The following is a 22626-nucleotide window of genomic DNA, read 5'->3' on the forward strand; positions in this document are numbered from 1 at the left end:
ACGAAATAATCTATTTTTATCTTTACAATCGAATATACTTTTTTCCTTGTAATCAATATTCTTACAAAAAGAACAAAAAATAATTATGCATATCGTAACTTTTTTTTTATCATATTTTCGATTGGATAAGATCGTTCGTACAAATATTTATCTAAGATTTGCCGTATCTCATGAAGAAATTTTATTTTTACATCGTTAATGACATTTTGTCAATGTCAAACGTTTCACGTATTTTTAAATAAATTTATTGCATCGATTAAATTAAGTTTATTTGAATGTTAATTCCAAGATGTTTTTTCATACGTAATAAATCAATTGTCAACGGACAAGATATTGTCGACTAATAGGACAAAGATATTATGCAAATATTGACGAGCAACAGACGCAATGGCATATAGAAGTGCATTTTGTTCTTTTATTTTTCCTTTTTTTTTTTTTTTTTTTTTTTTATTCATATTATCTTTTTCTCAGGAAATAACCATTTCCTAATTTCATTTCTAACTAATTACTAACCACTACTAACCACTAACGCTAATGAGCGTTAATTAATAAAATTAAACTTAGATATTATTACTATATATATAATGGATTCTCGAAAATTGTTATATATTTAAAACTAAATAATCCAGTAAATTGGCAGATAACTATACTCGGAAGTACGAAAAATATTTGTATTGTATTTATTATTGACTGCTTGATGTGAGCTCATTATCTATTTTTGGTTTTTATGTTGATCTTTTTTCTTTTTCCTTGTCATTTCCGTTCTATTGTAACTTATGTATATATATATATATATATATATATATATATATATATATATATATCTTGATGAATGCTCGTGCTTCTATTTCTATTCATCATTCATATAGACATTAACCTTGTAAAGTAAACACACTCGGCCGTGAAGTTTTACATAAATACATATAAGTGATCTCATTTTTGAGAAACCGAAGTAAAATTATTTTCAAAGCAGTCATTACGTTCTTCGTCATTTCGGTTAATTTTTATTTAACAATGTAACATCGTTAAATCGATGAAATATAAAAATGTTATGTTTATAGTCCGTTCAATGAGACGAATCAAGAAGCATGATAAAAGCGTGATAGATAGTATACATAAGACTCCAGCTACTTGCTGGCGAATTATAGTCAATTGTTAAATTGAGAAACGAATTTATATAGATCATTGTTAGGGATTGCATCAACTTCCTGTCCAAAAATTATTACAATATCTGAGGATTGTAAAAGAAGCTCCTGACACGATCGCGTCTCGATCATGTGGATTTTTTTTCCAAAACGTCTTCTGATTCGTCATAATATATGTATATATAAAATTTCCTTATATAAAATACATATTCTGATATTATTTCATACTTCGACTAAAATAATAAATACACAAATCCTGTTGAGATTCAACAAGCGACGAATTCAATTTCCAACAGTTAAAGATTCACAATGGATTCGTGAAACTCAAGCTGGCTTAAAGGATCTTTGGTTATACTTCCTCCCTTAACATGTATTCAACAGAGTTCCTGGATCTTCCTCGTACTCGAAGATAGGTACATACGTTTGATGATTTATATTATTTTCATTTTACTTCTCAGTTTTTCTTTTTGTCCACGGATTTCCGGCGATGACAACGACGATGATGACATGCATGGAAACTGCATTAAATCAGACTATATCGGCACATTCTGAAAACGAGTAAAATGATAACGAACGTCCTGTCATAAGCATCTACGTATGATAACTTATCTTTTTTAACAAGTACATATAACACCTACGTTAAAGCGATTAAAAATATCGACAATTCGAAATTACGATCGTGTACAGTCGATTGAAAATGATGATGTTATTAAGTTTGTCTATTAAAAGGAGAAATATAAGAGAAAAAAAAAATAAAATCTTTTTCTCTAGAAGGAATTAGAAAAGTTAATACTCACTACAGACGGAGCAATGTTGTTCATCGGAGCCATCACCACATCCGTCACGTCCACTACAGGCAATCGCATCTGAACGACATCTGCCATTATCGCATTTGAAAGGACACGTCCTAGGCGCTATTCTACCACGATATCGTGTTCGACAGGCTCCTCTAGGTTCGTCGCTGCCATCCCGACAAGATACTACTGCATTGCAGAACTCATACGCCGGTAAACATTGGCCATTGTTACATCTGAATGCTCCCTCGGGACATTCTGTGAGAGACGTGTAAAACGATTCATTTTGAAATCTATCGAGAAAGGGAAGAACATGAATAGAAATGCTGATGTAACTAACTTCGCCGATTGTTGCAATCCTTTTCATCCTCGTTGTCCGGACAATCTCTGTTTCCATCACAAAGACCTGCTCGGGACACGCAAATGCCACTTTTTGCGCATTTAAAAGCTTGAGCAGGACAACTACCCTTGGAACACTCCTCGTCAGAGCCGTCAATGCAATCTGCACGACCATCGCAAACGAAGAACCAACTGATGCAGTTACCTGAACTTCTACATTGGAAGGTACCTGGAGTACAACCACCTTTCTTTGCATTGCAAGTTGAATTTGAAGGGAAATTACAATCACATATTCCGTCGATACATCTCGAGAATGGATCCGCCATTCGACATTCTAAATTAGAGATACATGGGAGACCTAAACTGATGGCTGTCATCGTCGTTGGTTCGTGACGATCCGTTTTGATCGGAGCTGAAAACAGAGACACACGAACAAATGTACAAGTGAAGGAAAGAAATAATGAAATATATAAATAATTACCTGGAGTCATTGAAACTATCGTGGTCTGAGCTAGTTCCGTAGGTTCAGCTTCAATGACAATTGCATCATCGTCATCGGCAATCTCGGTAGAACTTGGTCGATGTGGTCTACCGATTACAAAACTAGGTCTGGTCACTAAATTAACAGGTATTAGTTGACTGTTCGTTGTCGTCGATAAAAGCATCGTTGCATTCTTCAACCAAGATATCTGAACTCCTGATGATGAAACAGTAAAAAAAAAAAATAAAATAAAAAAAAAGAAAGAAAGAACAATTAGTAACATTGCGAAATCATGTTACCGGATATGCTTGCTCTCCTCAAAGGGACTCATTAAGGTCATGCCTTCGAAACTTCACGATCGAAGTGAAACGCGTTCGCTTACTCTTCTCGCGAGGAAAAGGGGAAAAAGACAACAAAAAAAAAAAAGAAACAAAAACAAAAAAAAAGCAAAAATAGAAAAAATAAACAGAAAAGAATCGTTTTAGATTCGTTAATGATCTCGTTAATTATGCCCAGGAATGGACGTTTGCCTCGTTAAATCCAGTTAAGTACTTCAAAATACAAGCATCGAGTTAATCGACCTCGAAATCCTCTTCGAATTAATGTAACGTTGCAATTGACACATTATAAAACAGGAACGTTTCCTTTGCTTTTGAACTTCATATAGAAGTTCGTAGGTTAGATTCTTTGTAATCATCCTACCGGTACTATCCTGATCTTCAATGTTCTCTGGTTTAAAAGTTGCCATTAAAATATCTGTATTCTCTTCGTTGGTTTCCATGATCTGTTCGGTTATCGTCTGTGAATTAATTTCTTGATCCAAGGGTAAAGAAGGCCTTACGAGACTGTCAGGACTGCAGATGTCACCATCACGACGCATAGGAGCTGTACATTGACAGCGTCCGAATAGATCAGGAATAAGAAAGTCACAGTGAGTATTTGGATCCCATAATCGACAATGAGCGTGTTCGTAACACACCTCTCCCAATTTTGCAGCTGCAATAGTTTTGAAACTTGTAATAATTCATGGAAATTCAAAGGAAACGAACTCGATTAAAATCTTCCGATCTCGGAGCGTTCCTTCGTTCGTCGATCTTTCAAATTATACACGCTCGAATTATGTGTGCCGTTACCCAACGGTATAGACAACGAAGTGTGCCGCTTAACATCGAGCAAGATTTATTTTAATCGTGTGCATCTGTTGCCTTCGAGTGTTTTATTAAAGGAAGATATAGGAAAAAGAAAAAGAGAGAGAAAGTCATAAAAAAAAAAAAAAAAAAAAAAAAAAAAAAAAAAAAATAAGAAAAAAGAAAGAAAAAGAATACATATATCAAAAGAATTAAAAAAATGGAACGCTCTGAGGAAGATAAAAATGATCGAATAGAATCAATTGCTTACGTCCTAAACAGGTGTGTCTTCGAAATTGCAAATAACCTTCGACGCATCTGCATGCTCCTTCGAGACAGCTACTGTATGCTACCTTCAACGAGCACTGTTCCTTTACGATACAATCGTTACCTAATAGAGTAGCTGTCGAAATAGAAAAGAGAAACAAAGTAGCCTTCGTTTTAAACTTAACTAAGAAAATCGAATACAATAGGGTCAATGAGTGAAAGGAGAGTAAGAAGAAGAAAAAATTGCAGAGACTTCGGCTTTAGATAATTTCTACGGTAATGATGGTATTCTTCTTTGTTAATCTTGATCCGCGCTTGGGTCATCGTATCTCTTAAGTTAATTAGATTCTCTGAAATCTTGTTGAACGTTCTATGTATTACGTTGAATGAGATATTATCAGTGGCACTGTCTCCTATCTCGCTATACTCTTTTTGATTCCTCTTCTTTTCGATGAAAAGAAAAATGTTCTTTAAAGACAGCTGAGAGGAGTATCTAACAACGACCGAGATAAAAGAAAAGACGAAGAATTCAGAGGAGACTTTAAGAAACTCACACTCGAGGCAACGTGTTCCATTGTGTTCAGCGAAAAAGGGTTGACACCGACAGTAACCATAGTAGCAATGACTGTTGGCGATGAAATTTTCGCAATCTCTGTTCCTGTTGCATTCATTGCCAAGCTTGAGCTCCGTCAATATCGGCGAAGACGTTGTCGAGCGCTAAAAAAGAAAAAAAAGAAAAAGTAGAAGAAAAGAATGAAAAATTACAAAGATAGAGAGAGAGAGAGAGAGAGAGAGGAACTTTTCTTTCCCAAATATCATTACGAGATATGTTTAAACGAATCGACGAGCTAACTTGTATCCTATTTTTATTTATTTAATCAGCTAATAAATCGTGTCTCCTGCCTAACGAGAGATATTCTATAAAGAGTAAGTCCACGGGAAACTCTCAAAGGAATAGAGACAGATTGAATAGAAGTATCCATTGAAAGTCGAGATCGTTAGTCGAGTTCGATTGATAGAAAGATAAGGATTGCTCCTTATCGAGCGATCGCAATGTCGTTGAACCGACATTATAAATTCTTATCGGAACCATAGGACTTAAATCGAACGTATCGAATTCAATATGGAGGATTGCTGGTCGTTAAGGTAAAAACTCCTTTTGGCTGATTGCCCTAAAGATGGTACGAATCAAAAAGAGCTTACAGAATAAAATGAGAAAAAAAGATATATATATATATATATATATATATATATATATATATATATATATATATATATATACGTACATAAAGGATACATAGGATACATAAAAGGCTTAGAAAAGAATCACTGACGTCGAAGTTACCAGGTAACGGTCTATCCCTGTCTCTTTCTTCGTTTCTCTTTCTCACTCGTCACCTCCCGTCCTTGCGATTTTCCTCCTTGCATCCGTTTCCGTTTACAAAGGGTTACTCGCGTGCGCGCATTGTTTGCTGATCGTGGGAATAGCTCGGAATGCGATTAGGAAGAATAGAAAAGGAAGAAAAGTCATAGTTTTGACATTTTCTCGCTCGGATTCCCCTTCATCACTGGTATGTATTTCAGCTTAAGGTATATTCATCTAGTTAGTTACATTTACAAACGTATAAACATAAACACGAACATAGAAACCTCACACATCGCTTAATTACATCTAACGAAGCGAGCCAATTTAAAAAAACGTTGCGGAAGAATTACCACCAGCTGCTACCTTCAACACATCATCATCATCATCATCATCATCATCATCATCATCATCATCATCGTCGTCATCATTATCATCATCATCGTCATGATCATGATGATCATCACGTACCATCATACAATCCTACTACTTTAACGACCCTTCTCACGCGGAAACTCAACTTTTGCTTCCGATATCGCGTACTCACGGAATGTACTGCGGCAAGAATGAAGAAGAATAATAATAAGAAGAAATAGAAGAGAAGAGTTTAAAGGAGAGCGCGTAGGAAGGCATAGGGAAACCACGAACGGTTTCCCATTCTTGGCTCTACTTCACTCTCTCGACGCTTTATGGCGATCGTTAAATTATGCTTCGGTCAGCCGTAATCACGGACGTTCCAATGGCTTTCGAGGAATGCACTGAAGATGCTTCTTCGCGACTTTTTCCCGTATAGATATATCGCGAAATTCCGTTTCACGCGAGAACATTTCTCCGATTACATTTGAAAATGGAGTTTCGCCATTTCTTACAATATCTTAGACGAACCTGTATAATCGATTTCTCGATTTCTAGAATACCCTATCAGAACCTTGGTACTATAAAAAAAAAGAAAAGAAAATATATATGTATATATATATATATATTTTTTTTTTTTTCTTTAAAGTATAAGATAAAAATTTTATGAAAATAAGTCTTCAGACATTTTTCCGATCATTCAAAGATTTACCGGTACTCATAGAATAGACAGAGTCAGTACCGCACTATATTTCCGGACTATGTTATCCAATGAGCATGGCTCTCGTGTGAGATTAGATATTCTCAGACTTATGAAATTATAATTTCCATCTCGCATTAAAAGTACAGTGTAGCGTGCAAATTTATAAGAAATTAGTACCTACGCTTCGTGGAGTTTAATCTGACGATCGTTCGTTGCTCGATATTAACGTATGTTCAACGCGTTAAAGTAACATAACAAAATAATATCGAAATATCTCTTAAAGTAATAATAATAATTATTATTATTATTAATATTATCATTATTATTATAGAGTGCAATAAAGTGTACGATACAATATAAAATTTTTATCACAATCTAAATGCATTACCAACCATTTGCTGCCGCACTACCAATGGAAAATAACCGAACACCGTTAACCGTACAAAGTCTATGCATTTTTGCTTAATATCAAAACGAAAGTAGGACAATGCAATACGACGTAGAGTCACTTCTCCAATACAATCGAGAACTTATAGTTCATTCTTCGAATTTATTGGTCGTATGGTCTTAATGTTTAATTCAATTCGTTACGCTTTTCCTCGAGCCTTATGCTTGATATATATATATATACATATGTGTGTGTGTATACATAGATGCAAACGTCAATGTAAGGTATAGCCGTTAATATCGATTCCTTCCTGTCATAATCACTGTTATACCATCAGAATCGAGTAATTAGAATTCAATGTGCGATCAAACGAACGTAACTCGAATTCATTTCCTGTCATGAACGAAGAAATATTCGATGACAAGGCACCCTTCTCTTTGTACTCGAAATGTTTGGATACGTCGTCGTAAAGCCACGATAGTTAGGCACGATTAGACGGTAATAAGAAAAAAAAGAAAAAAAGAAAAAGAAAGAAAGAAAAAAAGAAAGAAAAAAAATATTAAAAGTAAAAAAAAAAAAAAAAAAAAGAATGCAAAGGAAATATACATGCAGCTGTAAAAGAAGAATCGGAAAATAATTCTCAATGGGCCGACAGAGCATTCCTTTTTAATGTTGTTTGCATATTCAACGAGAATGATGCCTTTTACCATGGTAGAACCAACGACGACGTCAAGTGAGAATTATTGTAATTCTATGTGCAAGTAAGGACCCCGACAGTCTCTGGAGACGTTGCGTGTACATACTCAATGAGGCGTCGATGAAACGTTAGAGAATTTACGACCATCTTACTAGAAAATTCAACACGCGATGCCCGTCTATAAACAATAACAACGTGTATATATCTTTTTAAATTTGTCAATAAAACTGAATATTTAACTATTTATCAATTCTATAGAAAAATAGAAACATACACACACACACACACACACACACACAGATATACACATATATGTAGACATATTTGTTTAAAAAATTTCTATTCATTGATATATAGTTAATATAATAGTTGAACGTTCATAAAATATTTGTCAAATATTGAAATAAATTATTGGCATTTGTAAAATATTTTTAAAAACCATTTACAATCGATACAACATTAACAATATCAATTTTAAAAACGAAAAAATACATTTCATTAACTCACCAAATTAATTATAGTGATGCACGCGAGTAGTACAGTTACACGATATTCAAGCATTGTCACTGTCTCTTTCGAAGTTGATTAAATGCAAAAGAAAAGGAGAGAAAGAAAAAAGTAATAATAATAAAAGGGTTAAAGACAAAAAAAAAAAAAAAAAAAAAAAAATGAAAAGAAATTAAGAAAAGAAATATGCAAATAAAAAGATTTCACGTGGCGAATTTAAGTTGGAGATTAATTTTCATTAAAACACAAGGGGTTCGAGAAAAGCGCGCTGTTTACGCACGCGCGCTAAGATGACTCAAGACGGACTGAACACGGAACGGCCCTCCCTGAATGCGCTTTCGTCCTCAGCTGAAGTATCTCGAATAGAAAAGCATGCAACGGGCATCGGGCCCCGTTCGACTCCCACTTCTTCTTTTTCTTCTTTTCCTTCTTTTACTTCTTCTTCTTCTTCTTCTTCTTTTACTTCTTCTTCTTCTTCTTCTTCTTCTTCTCACTCTTTACTTCCCTTCCTTTCTTTCCTTCTTCCCTTTCTTTCTTCAACTTTGATGCCGTTCTTCAAACATTCTCAAGTGAGATATCGACGATCGTCGATCACCGATATTTTATTACAAGCTATCAACGTTCCACAACTGCAAAGGAATATTATACACATTCGATGAATGAATAACATAAATAAATATTTCCTTGGGCTCATTTAAACGTTTAATATTTCCAGAATTATCACGGACAAACGTTTCTAACGGTATAGAACGTAGTTTCACAATAGGTTTATATACCTGTAATCAAAAACTAGCGCAACGAGTTCCATTTTTTTTTCTTCTTTTTTCTTTTTTTTTTTCTTTTTTGTTTTTTATTTTTTCTCGAGATTTCATTAATTCAATGAACATACAAAAAAAGGATACGTAGGGTCAGAGAAATATGGCACGGAAAACCGGTCCTTTTATTTTCTTTTAGTTGACATATCTATTTAAAGAATTGCAGACGTGTATATGATTCTTATCTCTTTTCTCTCTTTCTTTTCTTTTCGTGGCGCTTTATGTAGTAAAAGAAATAATAAAAGAAACGTAAAGTTATACCCTCGAGATATACATCTGTTACAATTCGAAATTACCCGATAATATTTAATCTCTTTCTCGTTTTTTTCGGCACAATTGCTTCATTTTTCATTCAAATTAAATTTTTACGATATAGTAGAATTTTTTCATTGATCGATCTTATTTATATCTATAAAGAGAAGTAAAAATAAATAAATAAAAAAAAAAAATAAAAAAAATAAAAAGAATGAAAAAAAAAAAAAGAAAGAAAGAAAGAAAACGTTAAGCTCGAATAATCTTTCTCGGGATAGTTGGAAAACTTATCGAGAAAGTTAGGATAGCGGTTACGGTAGAATAATTCAATGATCATTCGAAAAAATAAATGTAGTCTGTTCATCTTTGCGGTTGATCTATACCGTTCGATTTATGTGCACGAAATCGGATACACGCCGTTACGTTTCATCGAATAAAACGTTGTTCTCGCATGTCATTGCACAAGGAACAACAACAACAACGAAAACGACGACAACGAAGAGAAAAGAAAAAAGATTCGCTAATACTTTGCGGTTAGATGACTTTACGAGCCGTGACTTTCCGCGCGTTCTTTCATTTAATGCATTGACATTAGCTCTTCTCCATTTGAACATGCGTAACGACTAACGGCTAATGTCCAACGAATGTAAGTTATCGACGTACTTCGAAAAAGTCTACTAAGTTTAAACAAAATTTCTCTCTTTCACAATGACGATAATATTCCCTTTGGCATTCCCATTCAATTAAAGCCATTATTTTACTTAGTTCCTTTTTACATTGTCGTACCTTGTTAACGACGAACTCTACTTTTAATTACCTTTCAAATTGAGTACGCTCTTTAATGTATTTACGTCGTCACTTTTATAAAATCGATTAAATTTAAATAATAGAATGAACACTGAAAGATATCAATGACTATTTCCTAGATCTGTTATCTAATTTTTATAATTGAAATTCGTTGAACGTTACAAGAGAAAGATGGACGCAATTAAAATCATCTATTTTTCATTATAGTTAAGTGTAACCTTTCTTATTTTCTTTTCTGTGGAATTATTTAAATTAAGCTGTCACGACGATAGTATTAATAGATATAAAAATAAAGAAATAATATGAAAATGATTCAAACTGATTAGGACATTGACATCCACCGATTAAAATTATGACGACTTTTTTATCTGCTAATAACTTCATAGTATGATAGATTTAGCGCGAACTTTCAAAAAAGATAACAATTCTATTTATTCGCATGCGTACATTTGCGAAATTATTTTTTCTTTTAACGTAACAGAATTAAATATTTTCTTTATTTATATAATTCTTAATTTGTATGATGAAAAAAGAAAAAAATAAATTAATTGAAGAATAAATAATACACAGAGATGAAATTGACTTTAAGCAGATTTTCAATGAGTGATGAAAACACCAATCAGATACAAGCTGAGCGAATGGTGTACTATCGAATAAACTTATTGGTCGAATGACTTACATTGTGAAAACTTAAAAAATGAAATGGAACTATATATTTATTACGTAAGCGTAGAAATTTCTTAAACCACGTGTTTTTATATTGGCATTAACGCTTCCAAATAGTATTACGGACGATTGTTAAAAATTACCGAAAATCATGGCGTTTATCTCTGTTCGAGAAATTGTTAATCCAGGTAAATGGCAACAATTGATAGATACTTTAGCCACTTCTTCGTTCATTTTATTATAAATTAAAAATTTTTAATGTTCGATAATTTTTAATCTTTTTATCCATAGTTTTTCAACAAACCATCAGACAAGTACATCTTAATCGGCACATTGTTAACTGTGTAAGTAAATATATAATTTAATAACGTAACATGTATTAACTTATTTGATTTAATGACACAAATAATTGTCTCTTTTTTATAATTTTACATCAACAGCAACAACATAAGATATTATGTAGCCGATTATTATCACCAATTATAACTAGTCAAAGATTTTATGCAGAAAAGAAAATCTTTAACAGAGATAAACCTCATTGTAATGTTGGAACGATAGGTCATGTCGATCATGGAAAGACCACCTTGACAGCTGCTATAACGAAAGGTTTATACTCTAATATAATATTTTATATATTAATTTGACTAAATGATTTGAATTAATCATAAATCTTTCAGTTCTTTCTGAAAAGCAATTGGCTACGGCTAAAGGTTACAGTGAAATTGACAATGCTCCTGAAGAAAAAGCTCGTGGTATAACTATTAATGTAGCACATATTGAATATCAAACAGAGAAACGTCATTATGGCCATACAGATTGTCCAGGTCATGCTGATTACATTAAAAATATGATTACTGGTACTGCACAGATGGACGGTGCTATTTTGGTTGTAGCAGCCACTGATGGTACCATGCCTCAAACTAAAGAGCATTTAATTCTTGCAAAACAAATTGGAATCGAACATATAATTATTTTTATCAACAAGGTAAAAATAACGAAGACTTACCTTTGTCTTTTTTTCATTTTCTTTTTTACAATCGTTTTACATAATACTTGAAAAATTGTATGTTACATTCTAAAAGATCGATGCTGCTGATGCCGAAATGGTAGAATTGGTAGAAATGGAAATAAGAGAATTATTAACTGAAATGGGCTTTGACGGAGAAAAAATACCTGTTGTTAAAGGCAGTGCTCTTTGTGCACTTGAAGGAAAAAATCCTGAAATTGGTTCACAGGCCATATTGAAACTTTTAGATGCAATAGATAATAATGTACCAACTCCAGTGAGGGATTTGGATAAACCATTTTTATTACCAGTGGAAACTATTTATTCAATCCCTGGTAGAGGTACTGTAGTCACTGGTAGATTAGAACGAGGAAAAATAAAAAAAGGAATGGATTGTGAATTCATTGGATATAATAAAACTATAAAGACCGTGATCACTGGTATTGAAATGTTCCATCAAATATTGGAGGAAGCACACGCTGGTGATCAATTAGGTGCTCTAGTTAGAGGTTTGAAAAGAACAGAAATCAAAAGAGGTATGATTATGTGCAAGCCAGGCTCTATGAAAGCATATGATCATTTTGAAGCGCAAGTATATGTATTAAGCGTAGAAGAAGGAGGTAGAAAGAAACCTCTTAGAAATCTCGCACAATTGCAAATGTTTTGTAAAACTTGGGATGTTGCAGCACAGATTAATTTAAATGATAAGGCAATGATTATGCCAGGAGAAGATTGCAAGTAAGTTTGAATTATTGTAAAATAGAGCAGCATTTTTTCTTTTTTTTTTTTTTTTGTTTTTTATGAGATTATCAAGCGTGTACAGATAACATTGATTTATTTCATTTGTAGATTTGAAATTAAATTAATTCGCCCTATGGTATGTGAAAAAGGCCAGAGATTCACGTTTCGCGATGGAAGTACAACTTTAGGAACTGGAGTAATCACGAATATTCTACCATCTTTAACACTTGACCAGCGTACAAACCTTTTAGAAGGAAAGAAGAAAAAGCAAAAAATGCAAGAATAATTAAAAAGTTTTAAATTAATGTAAATATCCGTATTCTATTTATCCGTTTATATTATAAAATACTTATTGTATTCAAAGGACAATTCCATTTATGCTACAAACGAACATTTAAACATTTTTATTATTAGTCTATATCTCATATATATATATATTTACTTAAATCCTTTTGTTTACTTCTTCATTTACAAGGATTTGCATTTTCTTACATCATTAAAGTGTTTTATAAGCTGAATGTGGGAACACGCAGTATCATGTGAATTTGATTAGATTATGTCATAAAGATGCAATGTTAAATAATAATTTCATTAATGTCCTTTAAATTCTCATATATTCATTTACTCTATCCTTCAATAAATCAGTTATATAAATTATAAATTATTTAATTGTAATTATTCGCGGTATTTCCAGAAATTCTTCTGTTAAAACACTGTGCATACAGACCTTAATAATGTAAAAATATTATCAATTTATTGACAATTTTGCACTATTGCAATATAGGCAGGCAACTTCTTCTAAAACTTCCATAAAGGTAGATTTATTAAATTCATGTGATTAGCAGTACAATCTGCTTTTTAATGGGTATAACACTTTCTTACTAATAAATAAGACTGTGTATACATTCATTCTCTAATTATTTTTGTTCATACTTTCAGACACATTTCTTTCCAGACAGGTTTCATTAATGGGAACAAGGGACACAAACAAACAAATATTCATACGTAGAAAAGGAAAACACTGTTTATATAATTTAAGTTGAACAAATCATACATTCACTTTCTCTTACAAAAATAGTAAACGATCCTCGTTAATAACGCGAGCAGACACGAACTGTTTCTATTCCTGTTAAAGTATTTTTCCTATTGTGATGAGACTTCATACTTGAAACAGTCTTCAAATATCATTTCTTAAAATGCTTGATAATATCAAACACTTTTAAATAAACAAATAAAATATATTAGAGAAATTATTTTTTTTTTATTATAAATTAGTTTTAGTTTAATCTTCTTGGATCATTGCAAGTAATAATATTAGATATCATTTTTATTTTAATAAGATAAAAAACACATTACCAATAACGTAATTACAAAATTATTAACAAGAATGAATAAAATTTTTTCTTCTATCATTTTTGCTTGATATTATCCAACATTTTAGAAAAAAAAAAAAAAGAAAAATATTGAAGAGTTAGATTCGCTACATTGATCAAAAATTGTTCTAATTCAATTCTATTACCTGCGATCTCTTTCGAGTATTTGAACATCTCACGTAAGAAGTTTGCACACTTCAGAAAAATTACAAGTACACATCTTTGCAGCCGAGCATTCGCTACAACATACATCCGTTAAGAAAAACTGGCAATTCATCTTTCATATTTCATAACAAGAATGTTGCAACAATATAAATAGCAGATTGAATTAATTTCTTAAGTATGCCTTAAAGTGGGTTCAAGCTTGAAATTTCGAATTCTCGTTTTTTGATTATAATATTTATACCTATTGGATGATGACAATTATAGGATAATAAAAAAAATTATAGGGTATAAAATTAATTTTTATCATTCAACGCCTAATTTTTAAACATTTATATATGTCTCATTTATGTGCGTTCGACGTATTCAAAACATTTCTGACAATTTGAAATTTTCTTTTCGTAATAAGGCTTACAGCGGTTCTTTATAATGGAAGTTATAAGGGAATGAGAAGATACACCTGTAGAAATTTGTAACTAATGTTATATTATGTAAAATCACGTTCTTTGATATTTTGTATACACATGTGTAGATGTGTATGGATGCATAACAAATAATAATTTGTTAGAATCTCCCTCTTTAAGGCAATATTCCTGGTATATGAAGTCACAGAAGTATTTCTGGTGATTTGCATTAAGTATCAAATTAAGCTCTGCATGCATTTTTTTCTTTTTTTTTTCTTTTTTTTTTTTTTTTTTTTTTTTTTTTTTTTTTTTTTTTTTTTTTTTCTTTTAATCTTCATATATGTTAGACGCCCAAGCTGCATAGTACCCAAGGTACACTTGCAAATCTTTCTCCCATAAGGACCATACACACAGTGAAATAACCTAAAGATCTTCATCATCCTCCGGCAATGCCGTTTCTTGCGCTTCTTTAAGATCCTTTTCAATTTGTTGCTGCCATTGTGGATCCATTGTAACTTCTGGTGGAAGTAATGCGGGCATAGCAACAAACTCAAGATTTGGATCTCCAATCAATTTGCGTGCCAACCACAAAAATGGTTTTTCAAAATTGTAATTGCTTTTTGCACTAATATCATAGTACTGTAACATACACATGAAATGGGACAACATAAATATACATACAAACACATAATATATATATATATATATATCCATGAATTACTATAAGTTAATGAAATTACAATTATTTTTTGCAAATTTAAGCTCAGATTAGAGGGACAGAATAATGTCTTCATGTTAGATTAAGAATTCTGAGATTCATCGTTGCTTATTTTACTTAAAGTTAAAATTTAATATTATATTTGATAGGAGCATTAATCTTAGAAAAAGATTAAAGACAATTTAATACCTGAAGATTCTTCTTCCTATGGAAGACGATACTTTTGGCCTTTACTTTCCTATCCTTAATATCAACCTTATTACCGCACAATACAATAGGTATATTTTCGCAAACTCGCACCAAATCTCTGTGCCAATTAGGTACATTTTTATACGTCACTCTAGACGTAACATCGAACATGATTACAGCACATTGTCCTTGTATATAATAACCATCTCGTAAACCACCAAACTTTTCTTGACCAGCTGTATCCCACACATTGAATCTTATTGGACCTCTATTTGTGTGAAAGATCAGTGGATGTACTTCTACTCCTAATGTCGCAACATATTTCTTTTCAAATTCACCCGTCAAATGGCGTTTGACGAAAGTTGTCTTTCCAGTACCACCATCACCAACAAGTACGCACTTGAAGGTGGGCATATCTGGTTCTTGCGCCATTTTGATGATATTTTAAGCTATATCCAAGGAATTTATTTATAAGAGAAGATCTGAAAGATAAACATAAAAAAAAAGTTTTAATCTAAATTACTACCCCCACAAAATTGATTCATCGATAATTAACTGCATTTTATTATTCATATTATTAAACGTGAATTCAATTAAATATTTTACATATATATATATATATACACATATATACATATACATATATCAAATATTAATTCACTATGATACAAACTAGAGCACACGTTATCTACAATGCGGTAATCTTTTACGGGGAAAAAAAAGAAAGAAAGAAAAAAAAAAAAAAAGAGAAAAAGATGTTAGATGATTTTCCCCTGTATTAAAAATATTTTCATTTTAATACAAGGGAATAATAGAAAACAATGCAATCAAAAAGTACAGAGATATCACAAAACCTTTAATAAAATCGGTTAAAAGATGAACGCTTTTTCGGCCAGCGTGTAGCTATTCTCTTTCGCTGTTACTGGAAAACCCGTAATCACCTTCAAATCACGTGTCGAAGAAGTGATCGATGAATTTGAAAGCGCGTTAATTTCTATGATATTTTAAGACATATAAATGAGAAAAAAAAAAGAAACACATTCGGAAATTAGTCGGTCGATTAACTCGAAAAAAAAGCCGGCTGTATCAACGTCCCGCGCTCTGTTCCTCCTATTCTATCTCTCTCTCTTTCTCTCTTTTACCCTTAACACGCGGAGACTAGAATTTGCGTTTCACGAAGAATGGCTCCCTCCGTTATGCATACAAGACTTTTTTTCACTAACGTACTTAATATTTCTCAACGATATTTCATGAGAAAATATACGTGATATATGAGTGAACCTTTATTTTTCCTCGAACCTGACAAAATTCGCCGACGTTCGTACAAAATTTCCCGGGAAGCAACGATGTACGTGAAAATGACCGATAGAACTTACCGTGCGGCACAGTCGTTATGGCTCACAATGGCGTTCCTTTAAGCCGACGAGCGGTGCCTCCTCTCTTCCTTGTCATTCGTTGAACGATGTTAGATCGAATTTGTGAAAAATTCTTCTTCTAATCGATGTAAAAAAATTTAATTTTTATTTTTATCCCATTAAATTGATAAAATAAAACACGATATAACGATATTCGAAAAAACATGACAATAGAAATGCGTTTTAAAGAGGCGACATCTTCAAAAACGTAACATATACGCCATCAAGATGAGTGGCTACAACAATGATAGTGTTCATTTTGGAATCATATTAAAAGAAAGAAAAAAGAAAAAAAAAACGAAAAAAAAAAACAAAAAAGAAAATTTCCTAAAACGCATACAATGCGTCTTCATTGAACTTTTCATAAGTTAACGATTAGAATATAATTCTAATAGATATTCTATTAATATTAAGATGAAATACATTAAAATAAATGGTAAGATAAATTTAATTTGTCTTCGCGAAAACATCTATTATTTGTAATTGGAAAATGTTAAATAAAAAATTCTTTATATATTACATATTTTCCATTACAGATTCTAATCATAGAGTTTATACTCTATGTTCTGTAATGCTATTGGTCAATTTTAATAGGAAGCATCAGTAATGTATAATTCGTATTTATACAAGTGTCCAACTTCATCATCTTGCTAACACATCGAACGAACCAATCAGAGCATAGCATTCCTCAGGTACATTCAACTATATAATGCACGACAATATTTCAATCATTTATGAATACCTTTTCAAATCGGAAATAATTGAAAATTATTCTAAATTATTTATTTAATTCGTTGGAACATAATAAATGTAATGATCATTTTTCAAATGAACGATTCATATATATGATACATAAATCGTGATCGTAAAAATATGAAGAATGATTATAAAACGTAATACATCATTTCCGAGTAAGAAGAAAAAAATTTCTTAAAAGGATAAAAGTTACAGGAGAAAAAAAAAGGAAAAAAAAAAAAAAAGAAAAAGAAATATGAAGAAGATTGAATGCCGTCGAATGTTAAAGGGGCACCCATTATCCTGAGTACGTTCCTGTCACGTGCTGACGTAATCGACGCAAGCGCACGTCACTGGACGGCACTGCAGAAGCAGGCGAGTTCGCGAGTGTATCGATTTTGCGATCGTGTCTCTCGCGACTAGTGCGTCCGTTTCCTTTAGTTTTTAGTGGCCGTGCTCGTCGTACATGGATGAAATCGTGAATGGGATTACCCGCTAGGTTAATTGCACCGTACATCCGTTGACTCGCAACGCCTCGTCACCCATCAGCATGACCAAGGATAGATTAGCAGCTTTAGTCGCGGTGAGTGTGTTCGTTCATATCTAGATATATACGATGAGAAGTATTCTTAAAAGAGAGAAAAAGAAAAAGAAAGAGAGTAAAAGAGAGAGAGAGAGAGAGAGAGAGAGAGAGAGAAAGAGAGAGAGACAGAGAGAGAGAGAAAGAAATACAGAGAAAGAGGAAGAGAGAGAGAGAGAGAGACAGAGAGAAAGGAAAAGAAAGAGTGAAACCTAACGAATAAGAAAAAAGGCAAAAGAGAGAGAGAGAGAGAGAGAGAGAGAGAAGGAGAGAGAGAAAGTCAATTAAATTTTTTTTCTTTTTGTTCGTGTCATAATTTTCCTTTTTTCTTTAATCTTTTTTAAATATCCTATAAAATTCATCCCCCTTCTCTTATTCTGTCCTCTTTTCTCGCCTTTTTCTTGGCACGGTGGATCTGTCATCGAACACGCATCTCTCTCTCTCTCTCTCTCTCTCTCTCTCTCATTCTAGGCCGGCGTACGCCTTTGGCACTAGCCGAAACAGGCGTTTCCGCTTACGGCGAGTCATAGACTCCGACGACAATGACGATTGGGATTATTATGACGATGACGATGACGACGTGATTCTGACAGTTCGTTCTATCCTTGCAATTCTTTTCCTTTTACGAATACGCCCGATATCATCAAGTATTATATTATCAAACATCAGTAACATGGATACTCTATCGAACTGTCACAATGATTATTTTTCTTAACCTCTTTCAAAGGGATTTTCACTCGTTACACTTCAATGAAACTTTTCTTTAAACTCTTTTTAATTGTATTCGAGTTAATCGATTTTTCGACTTTTCTTTCTTTCTTTCTTTCTTTCCTCTAAAAATATCCATCGGTTTAGTTTTCTCCGATATATTTGATCTTTAGGAAAAAAATGGAAATAGGAAAAGAAAAAAAAAAAAAAAAAAAAAAAAAAGTGGGAAAAAAAAAAAAAAAAGAAATGGAAAGATCTTTATCTTATCGTTCGTTAAAGGAACTCGTGCTTTTCATGATATCAAAAGAATCAATTTCAATTCGAGTCATTTGTTCTTTGTTGAAGAATGATTCATAATTTATGATTACATATGAGAATTTCAAAGAGAACGGAGAGAGAGAGAGAAAGAGAGAGAGAGAGAGAGAGAGAAAATCGACACAATGATTATATATCTTCGATTCCGTCATTCATTGGTAGCTGCGTAAAGGATGCGTTTGCGTCAGAGTGACGGAATCGAAGCACGGTACTATAGTACGTACGTAACTCTCTCTCTCTCTCTCTCTCTCTCTTTCGCTTCCTCTAAAAACAATAAGTAAAAGAGAGAGAGAGAGAAACTCTAAAAGGATCACATGGAATTCACATTTATGTTTTCCTTCACTCCTTCAGGCACGATATTTAAAATTTCATATCGATAAAGTAGCATGAATTAACTCTCAATTAACATAATCAAAAATTATTATCAGACATTATTGCATTTTTCTTATTTTAATTCGACAAAATTCGATAAGACGTTATCTTTTTCAAGAAATGAATTTTTCTTACTTCTAACGAATGTTAATCCCTAATTGCTATTGTTTTATTATGATATTAATGCATATATATATATATATATATATATATATATATATCCATGACATGCAAATACATACGTACATATGTACATATATATGAACGATTGTTAATCATTTCGATGATAGTCGTGAATCTTCAAACTAACGATAAGTATAACTAACATCGTTTCAAATGCGCATACGTCGTCTTTTCATTAGAGAATTTCTCTACTCGGAATATAAAAGAAGTTATGTATCTATAACTATCGATATAAGTTCAAAAAGTATCTTCGTATAGAAAAAGTTAAGGGGAAACGTTATAGAACAAAATCTAATTTTGAATAAATTTCATTCAGAATAAATTTCATTTTGGGAAAGTTTGCACGATTCAATAGCTCTGATATAATTTATGCGATAAATGATGTGTGTGTGTGTATTTATGTGTGTGGCCTTGTGTGCGTATGTGTCTATATAAGTTAGTTAATACGGTATCAACACGCAACAAGTTCCTCTTACTCTCTTCTCTCCTTTATCACTTTTCTCTCTCTCTCTCTCTCTCTCTCTCTCTCTCTCTTTCTCTTCCTCTCTCCCAATCTGTCTTTGCATCGTATACTTTTTTGCTTGACTAATTTAAAAGTTCTTCCATCTCGGTCGGTCCGATAATCCTTCGCTAGATGAATTTAAACGTTATCCTCTCTCTCTCTCTCTCTCTCTCTCTCTCTCTCTCTCTCTCTCTCTCTCTCTCTCTCTCTCTCTCTCTCTCTCCCTCTCTCTCTCTCCATCTATCTGTCTATCTACCTCCCATGCTTTTTATCCTCTTTCAGTCTTCCTTTTCATATCACACAATACGATCGTGGTATATTAATCACTATCGATTGTTATCCAACGTCCAATTCTAACTTATTGATATAAGCGAGCATTTTTTAATGGCCCGAATGAATTTTCGCGCGCAGATTTTGCCTGGTGTCTACAGGCGAGAAGTATCGATCGCCGTAGTGGTCGGCGGCCGCCTTACCGACCCCCTTTATTAGACTGTATTAACACGTCTGATGTCTAAAAATGACTTTTGATTGTATGCAAATATAGTATCGATCAAAGCTCAAGGAATTAGTCGATGAAAATGAAATATAAATTTCATTAAGTTCCCAATAGATTCATCTTTGAAAGTTACTTCTCTATATGATATATTTCCGAATGAATTTTTGTCTATTATATTGATCATTAGAACGTTGATTGGATGAGAAAGAAAATGAAATAAGAAAAAAGAAAAAGCAATGTGTCGTTCGTTAATTGGGACGATGAAATAACTCTGTCCTAACCGTTTGGTGATTATCGTTCTCACGATTTTCTATGATTACTCCTCAATTCTCGCTAACGGCGAAGGCCGTTAGTTTAGCGACGGGTCAAGATCGCGGCTCGTCGAACGATAATACGATTACGTCGTGTTACACCAGAGAGGAAGGAAGTCTTATCGGGGATGAGAGAATGGCACGCACTGTGCGTTCGAATACGTGGGAGCTTGAACCATACGATTAGAGAGGAACGAGGACGGAGGATAATGACGAGGACAACGAGACCCTTCAAAATCGCCAATCACATAACCGTAAAGAAGAATAAAAAAACCTCTTGACCTCGGGAAAAGCTTTCGTAAGCTTCTAACGTTAAAACGAAAGAGAAAAGAAAAATCGATAGGGGCCAGCATGCGTGAGAATCGTTGACACTAAAAGTTATCGTCGTAACTTCCCGATATATTGTTCTATCGATCATTCTATATTCATCTTCTTTTTTTATCTCCTTTGCTTCCTTCTTCTTCTTCTATTTTTTTTTTTTTTTATGTTTTTTTTTGCCTTCCTTTCTTTCCCTTTTATCTCGACAATTATTCGATAAGTGTTATTTTTATTTATTACAGGCCCAGTCGGACGACGATGACGTGGCGGACGAGGTGTCCGTCAACGTCGGCGGGCCGGATGACTTCATGACGGAGTTTTTTGCGGAGGTGAGTTTAAGCTTTCGCTTTCATTTCTTATTAATAAGTATTCTCGTAAGATAAGGTTCATAGATCGATCATAGAGATCGACGACATTGAGAGCTTTCTTTCTATAAGCCCTCATTCATCTAATGGAATTATTCTCCTTTTTCTTCATATTTCCTATCTATTTTTTCTTTTATTTTTTTTTCTTTCTTCTTTTTCTTTTTTTTTTTTTTTTTTTTTTTTCCCTATACATGTTTCAGTATACACCAATCGTTCTCAATGATTTCCTTTGAATTCGTAAAATTCAATATAAATATTTTTCAATAATGCGATCTCTCATTGAGAAATTAAAAATATTAGTAATCGTTCGATGATAACGCAATTGCCCGTTTAAAACAAATGAAATAATTATTTTTCACTTTGAGAATTCTAGTAATCAATCTCCCGATGAATTTAAATTAAAAAGAAATTGAATTCGATTATCTACAAAGTTTAAGGAATCTAGATTAAGATTCGAACTTATATATAGTATATAAGTTCGGATTAAAATCAATCAGATTAGTCGTCCTCGTGATGTGACGAAGAACTGATCGAACGAGGGAAAACTAAGTTGAATTAGATAATCCGCAATGAATTGCTAGACTAATTTATAAAAGAAATCGTGATTGGAACGAACGTTATATTCCGGTGCTATCCTTTTAACGATTCGAACTGAAAATTTTGTTAGCTTGTCAAAAAGTTTTGCACGTTACTGTTCCCAATTCTTCTTTTCTCCATGCTGACTTGTTAAACTTTTGAAAACTCTAACGCTTATTCTATTCCATTTATACGCTATTTTAAAATGTTCCAAACAATTTCTTATTTCCCTCCTTCCTATTTCTTTAATTCTTAACATTTTTATCGTCTTCTTAATAGTTTTTCTATCCCATTTAATCGTCATAAAGTTAATGATTCTCATTTCTTCAATTTTATTCTTTTCTTTTATTCTTCTCTTTTATTCTTTTAATTTAACGTTATAATATAAAGAGCGAGCCAAAAGTTTTCAAATGATTTACTTTTTTTTTTCGAGACTTTGCAAGTTCATTTTT

The 22626-nt window shown here is 32.7% G+C and overlaps 4 protein-coding genes across 14 annotated transcripts in view; 2 read left to right on the plus strand and 2 right to left on the minus strand.

Moving 5' to 3' along the window:
- Positions 1-252: 252 nt before the first annotated feature.
- Positions 253-8604, minus strand: LOC124949966 (serine protease nudel). 2 transcript variants are annotated; one of them, XM_047495918.1, is made up of 8 exons: positions 8166-8604; positions 4708-4870; positions 4158-4289; positions 3462-3755; positions 2760-2975; positions 2280-2690; positions 1943-2197; positions 253-1693 (listed from the first exon to the last, which is right to left on the minus strand). In XM_047495918.1, exons 1-8 carry the CDS (start codon positions 8217-8219, stop codon positions 1674-1676), a joined length of 1545 nt encoding a protein of 514 aa, XP_047351874.1. In that variant the 5' UTR covers positions 8220-8604; the 3' UTR covers positions 253-1673. The 2 variants fall into 2 exon arrangements, with proteins under 2 accessions (XP_047351874.1, XP_047351875.1); XM_047495919.1 differs by lacking the exon at positions 8166-8604 and adding an exon at positions 6966-7105.
- A 2151-nt stretch (positions 8605-10755) lies between these two features.
- LOC124949954 (elongation factor Tu, mitochondrial-like) lies at positions 10756-13116 on the plus strand. The gene is made up of 6 exons (XM_047495888.1): positions 10756-10893; positions 10997-11049; positions 11146-11311; positions 11383-11690; positions 11788-12449; positions 12561-13116. Exons 1-6 carry the CDS (start codon positions 10857-10859, stop codon positions 12736-12738), a joined length of 1404 nt encoding a protein of 467 aa, XP_047351844.1. The 5' UTR covers positions 10756-10856; the 3' UTR covers positions 12739-13116.
- Positions 13117-13454: 338 nt separating this feature from the next.
- On the minus strand, positions 13455-16842 carry LOC124949960 (GTP-binding nuclear protein Ran). 4 transcript variants are annotated; one of them, XM_047495901.1, is made up of 3 exons: positions 16675-16842; positions 15299-15780; positions 13455-15030 (listed from the first exon to the last, which is right to left on the minus strand). In XM_047495901.1, the coding sequence occupies exons 2-3, from the start codon at positions 15728-15730 to the stop codon at positions 14815-14817; spliced, it is 648 nt and encodes a 215-aa protein (XP_047351857.1). In that variant the 5' UTR covers positions 15731-15780; positions 16675-16842; the 3' UTR covers positions 13455-14814. The 4 variants fall into 4 exon arrangements, with proteins under 4 accessions (XP_047351857.1, XP_047351859.1, XP_047351860.1 ...); XM_047495903.1 differs by having other exon boundaries at positions 16580-16689; XM_047495904.1 differs by lacking the exon at positions 16675-16842 and adding an exon at positions 16598-16618.
- A 951-nt stretch (positions 16843-17793) lies between these two features.
- Positions 17794-22626, plus strand: part of LOC124949957 (syntaxin-1A) — a 40990-nt gene continuing 36157 nt past the window's right edge. For all 7 annotated transcript variants that reach the window (XR_007101233.1, XM_047495898.1, XM_047495895.1 and 4 more), the window contains exons 1-2: positions 17794-18031; positions 21476-21562. Coding sequence is in view for 6 of the 7 variants with exons in the window: in XM_047495898.1 (XP_047351854.1) it covers positions 17999-18031; positions 21476-21562 (120 nt within the window). In the remaining variant the exon portion in view is untranslated. The remainder of the gene's footprint in view (positions 18032-21475; positions 21563-22626) is intronic.

This window comes from Vespa velutina, chromosome 6, assembly GCF_912470025.1.
Source record: "Vespa velutina chromosome 6, iVesVel2.1, whole genome shotgun sequence".
NCBI classification, from domain to species: Eukaryota; Metazoa; Arthropoda; class Insecta; order Hymenoptera; family Vespidae; genus Vespa; species Vespa velutina.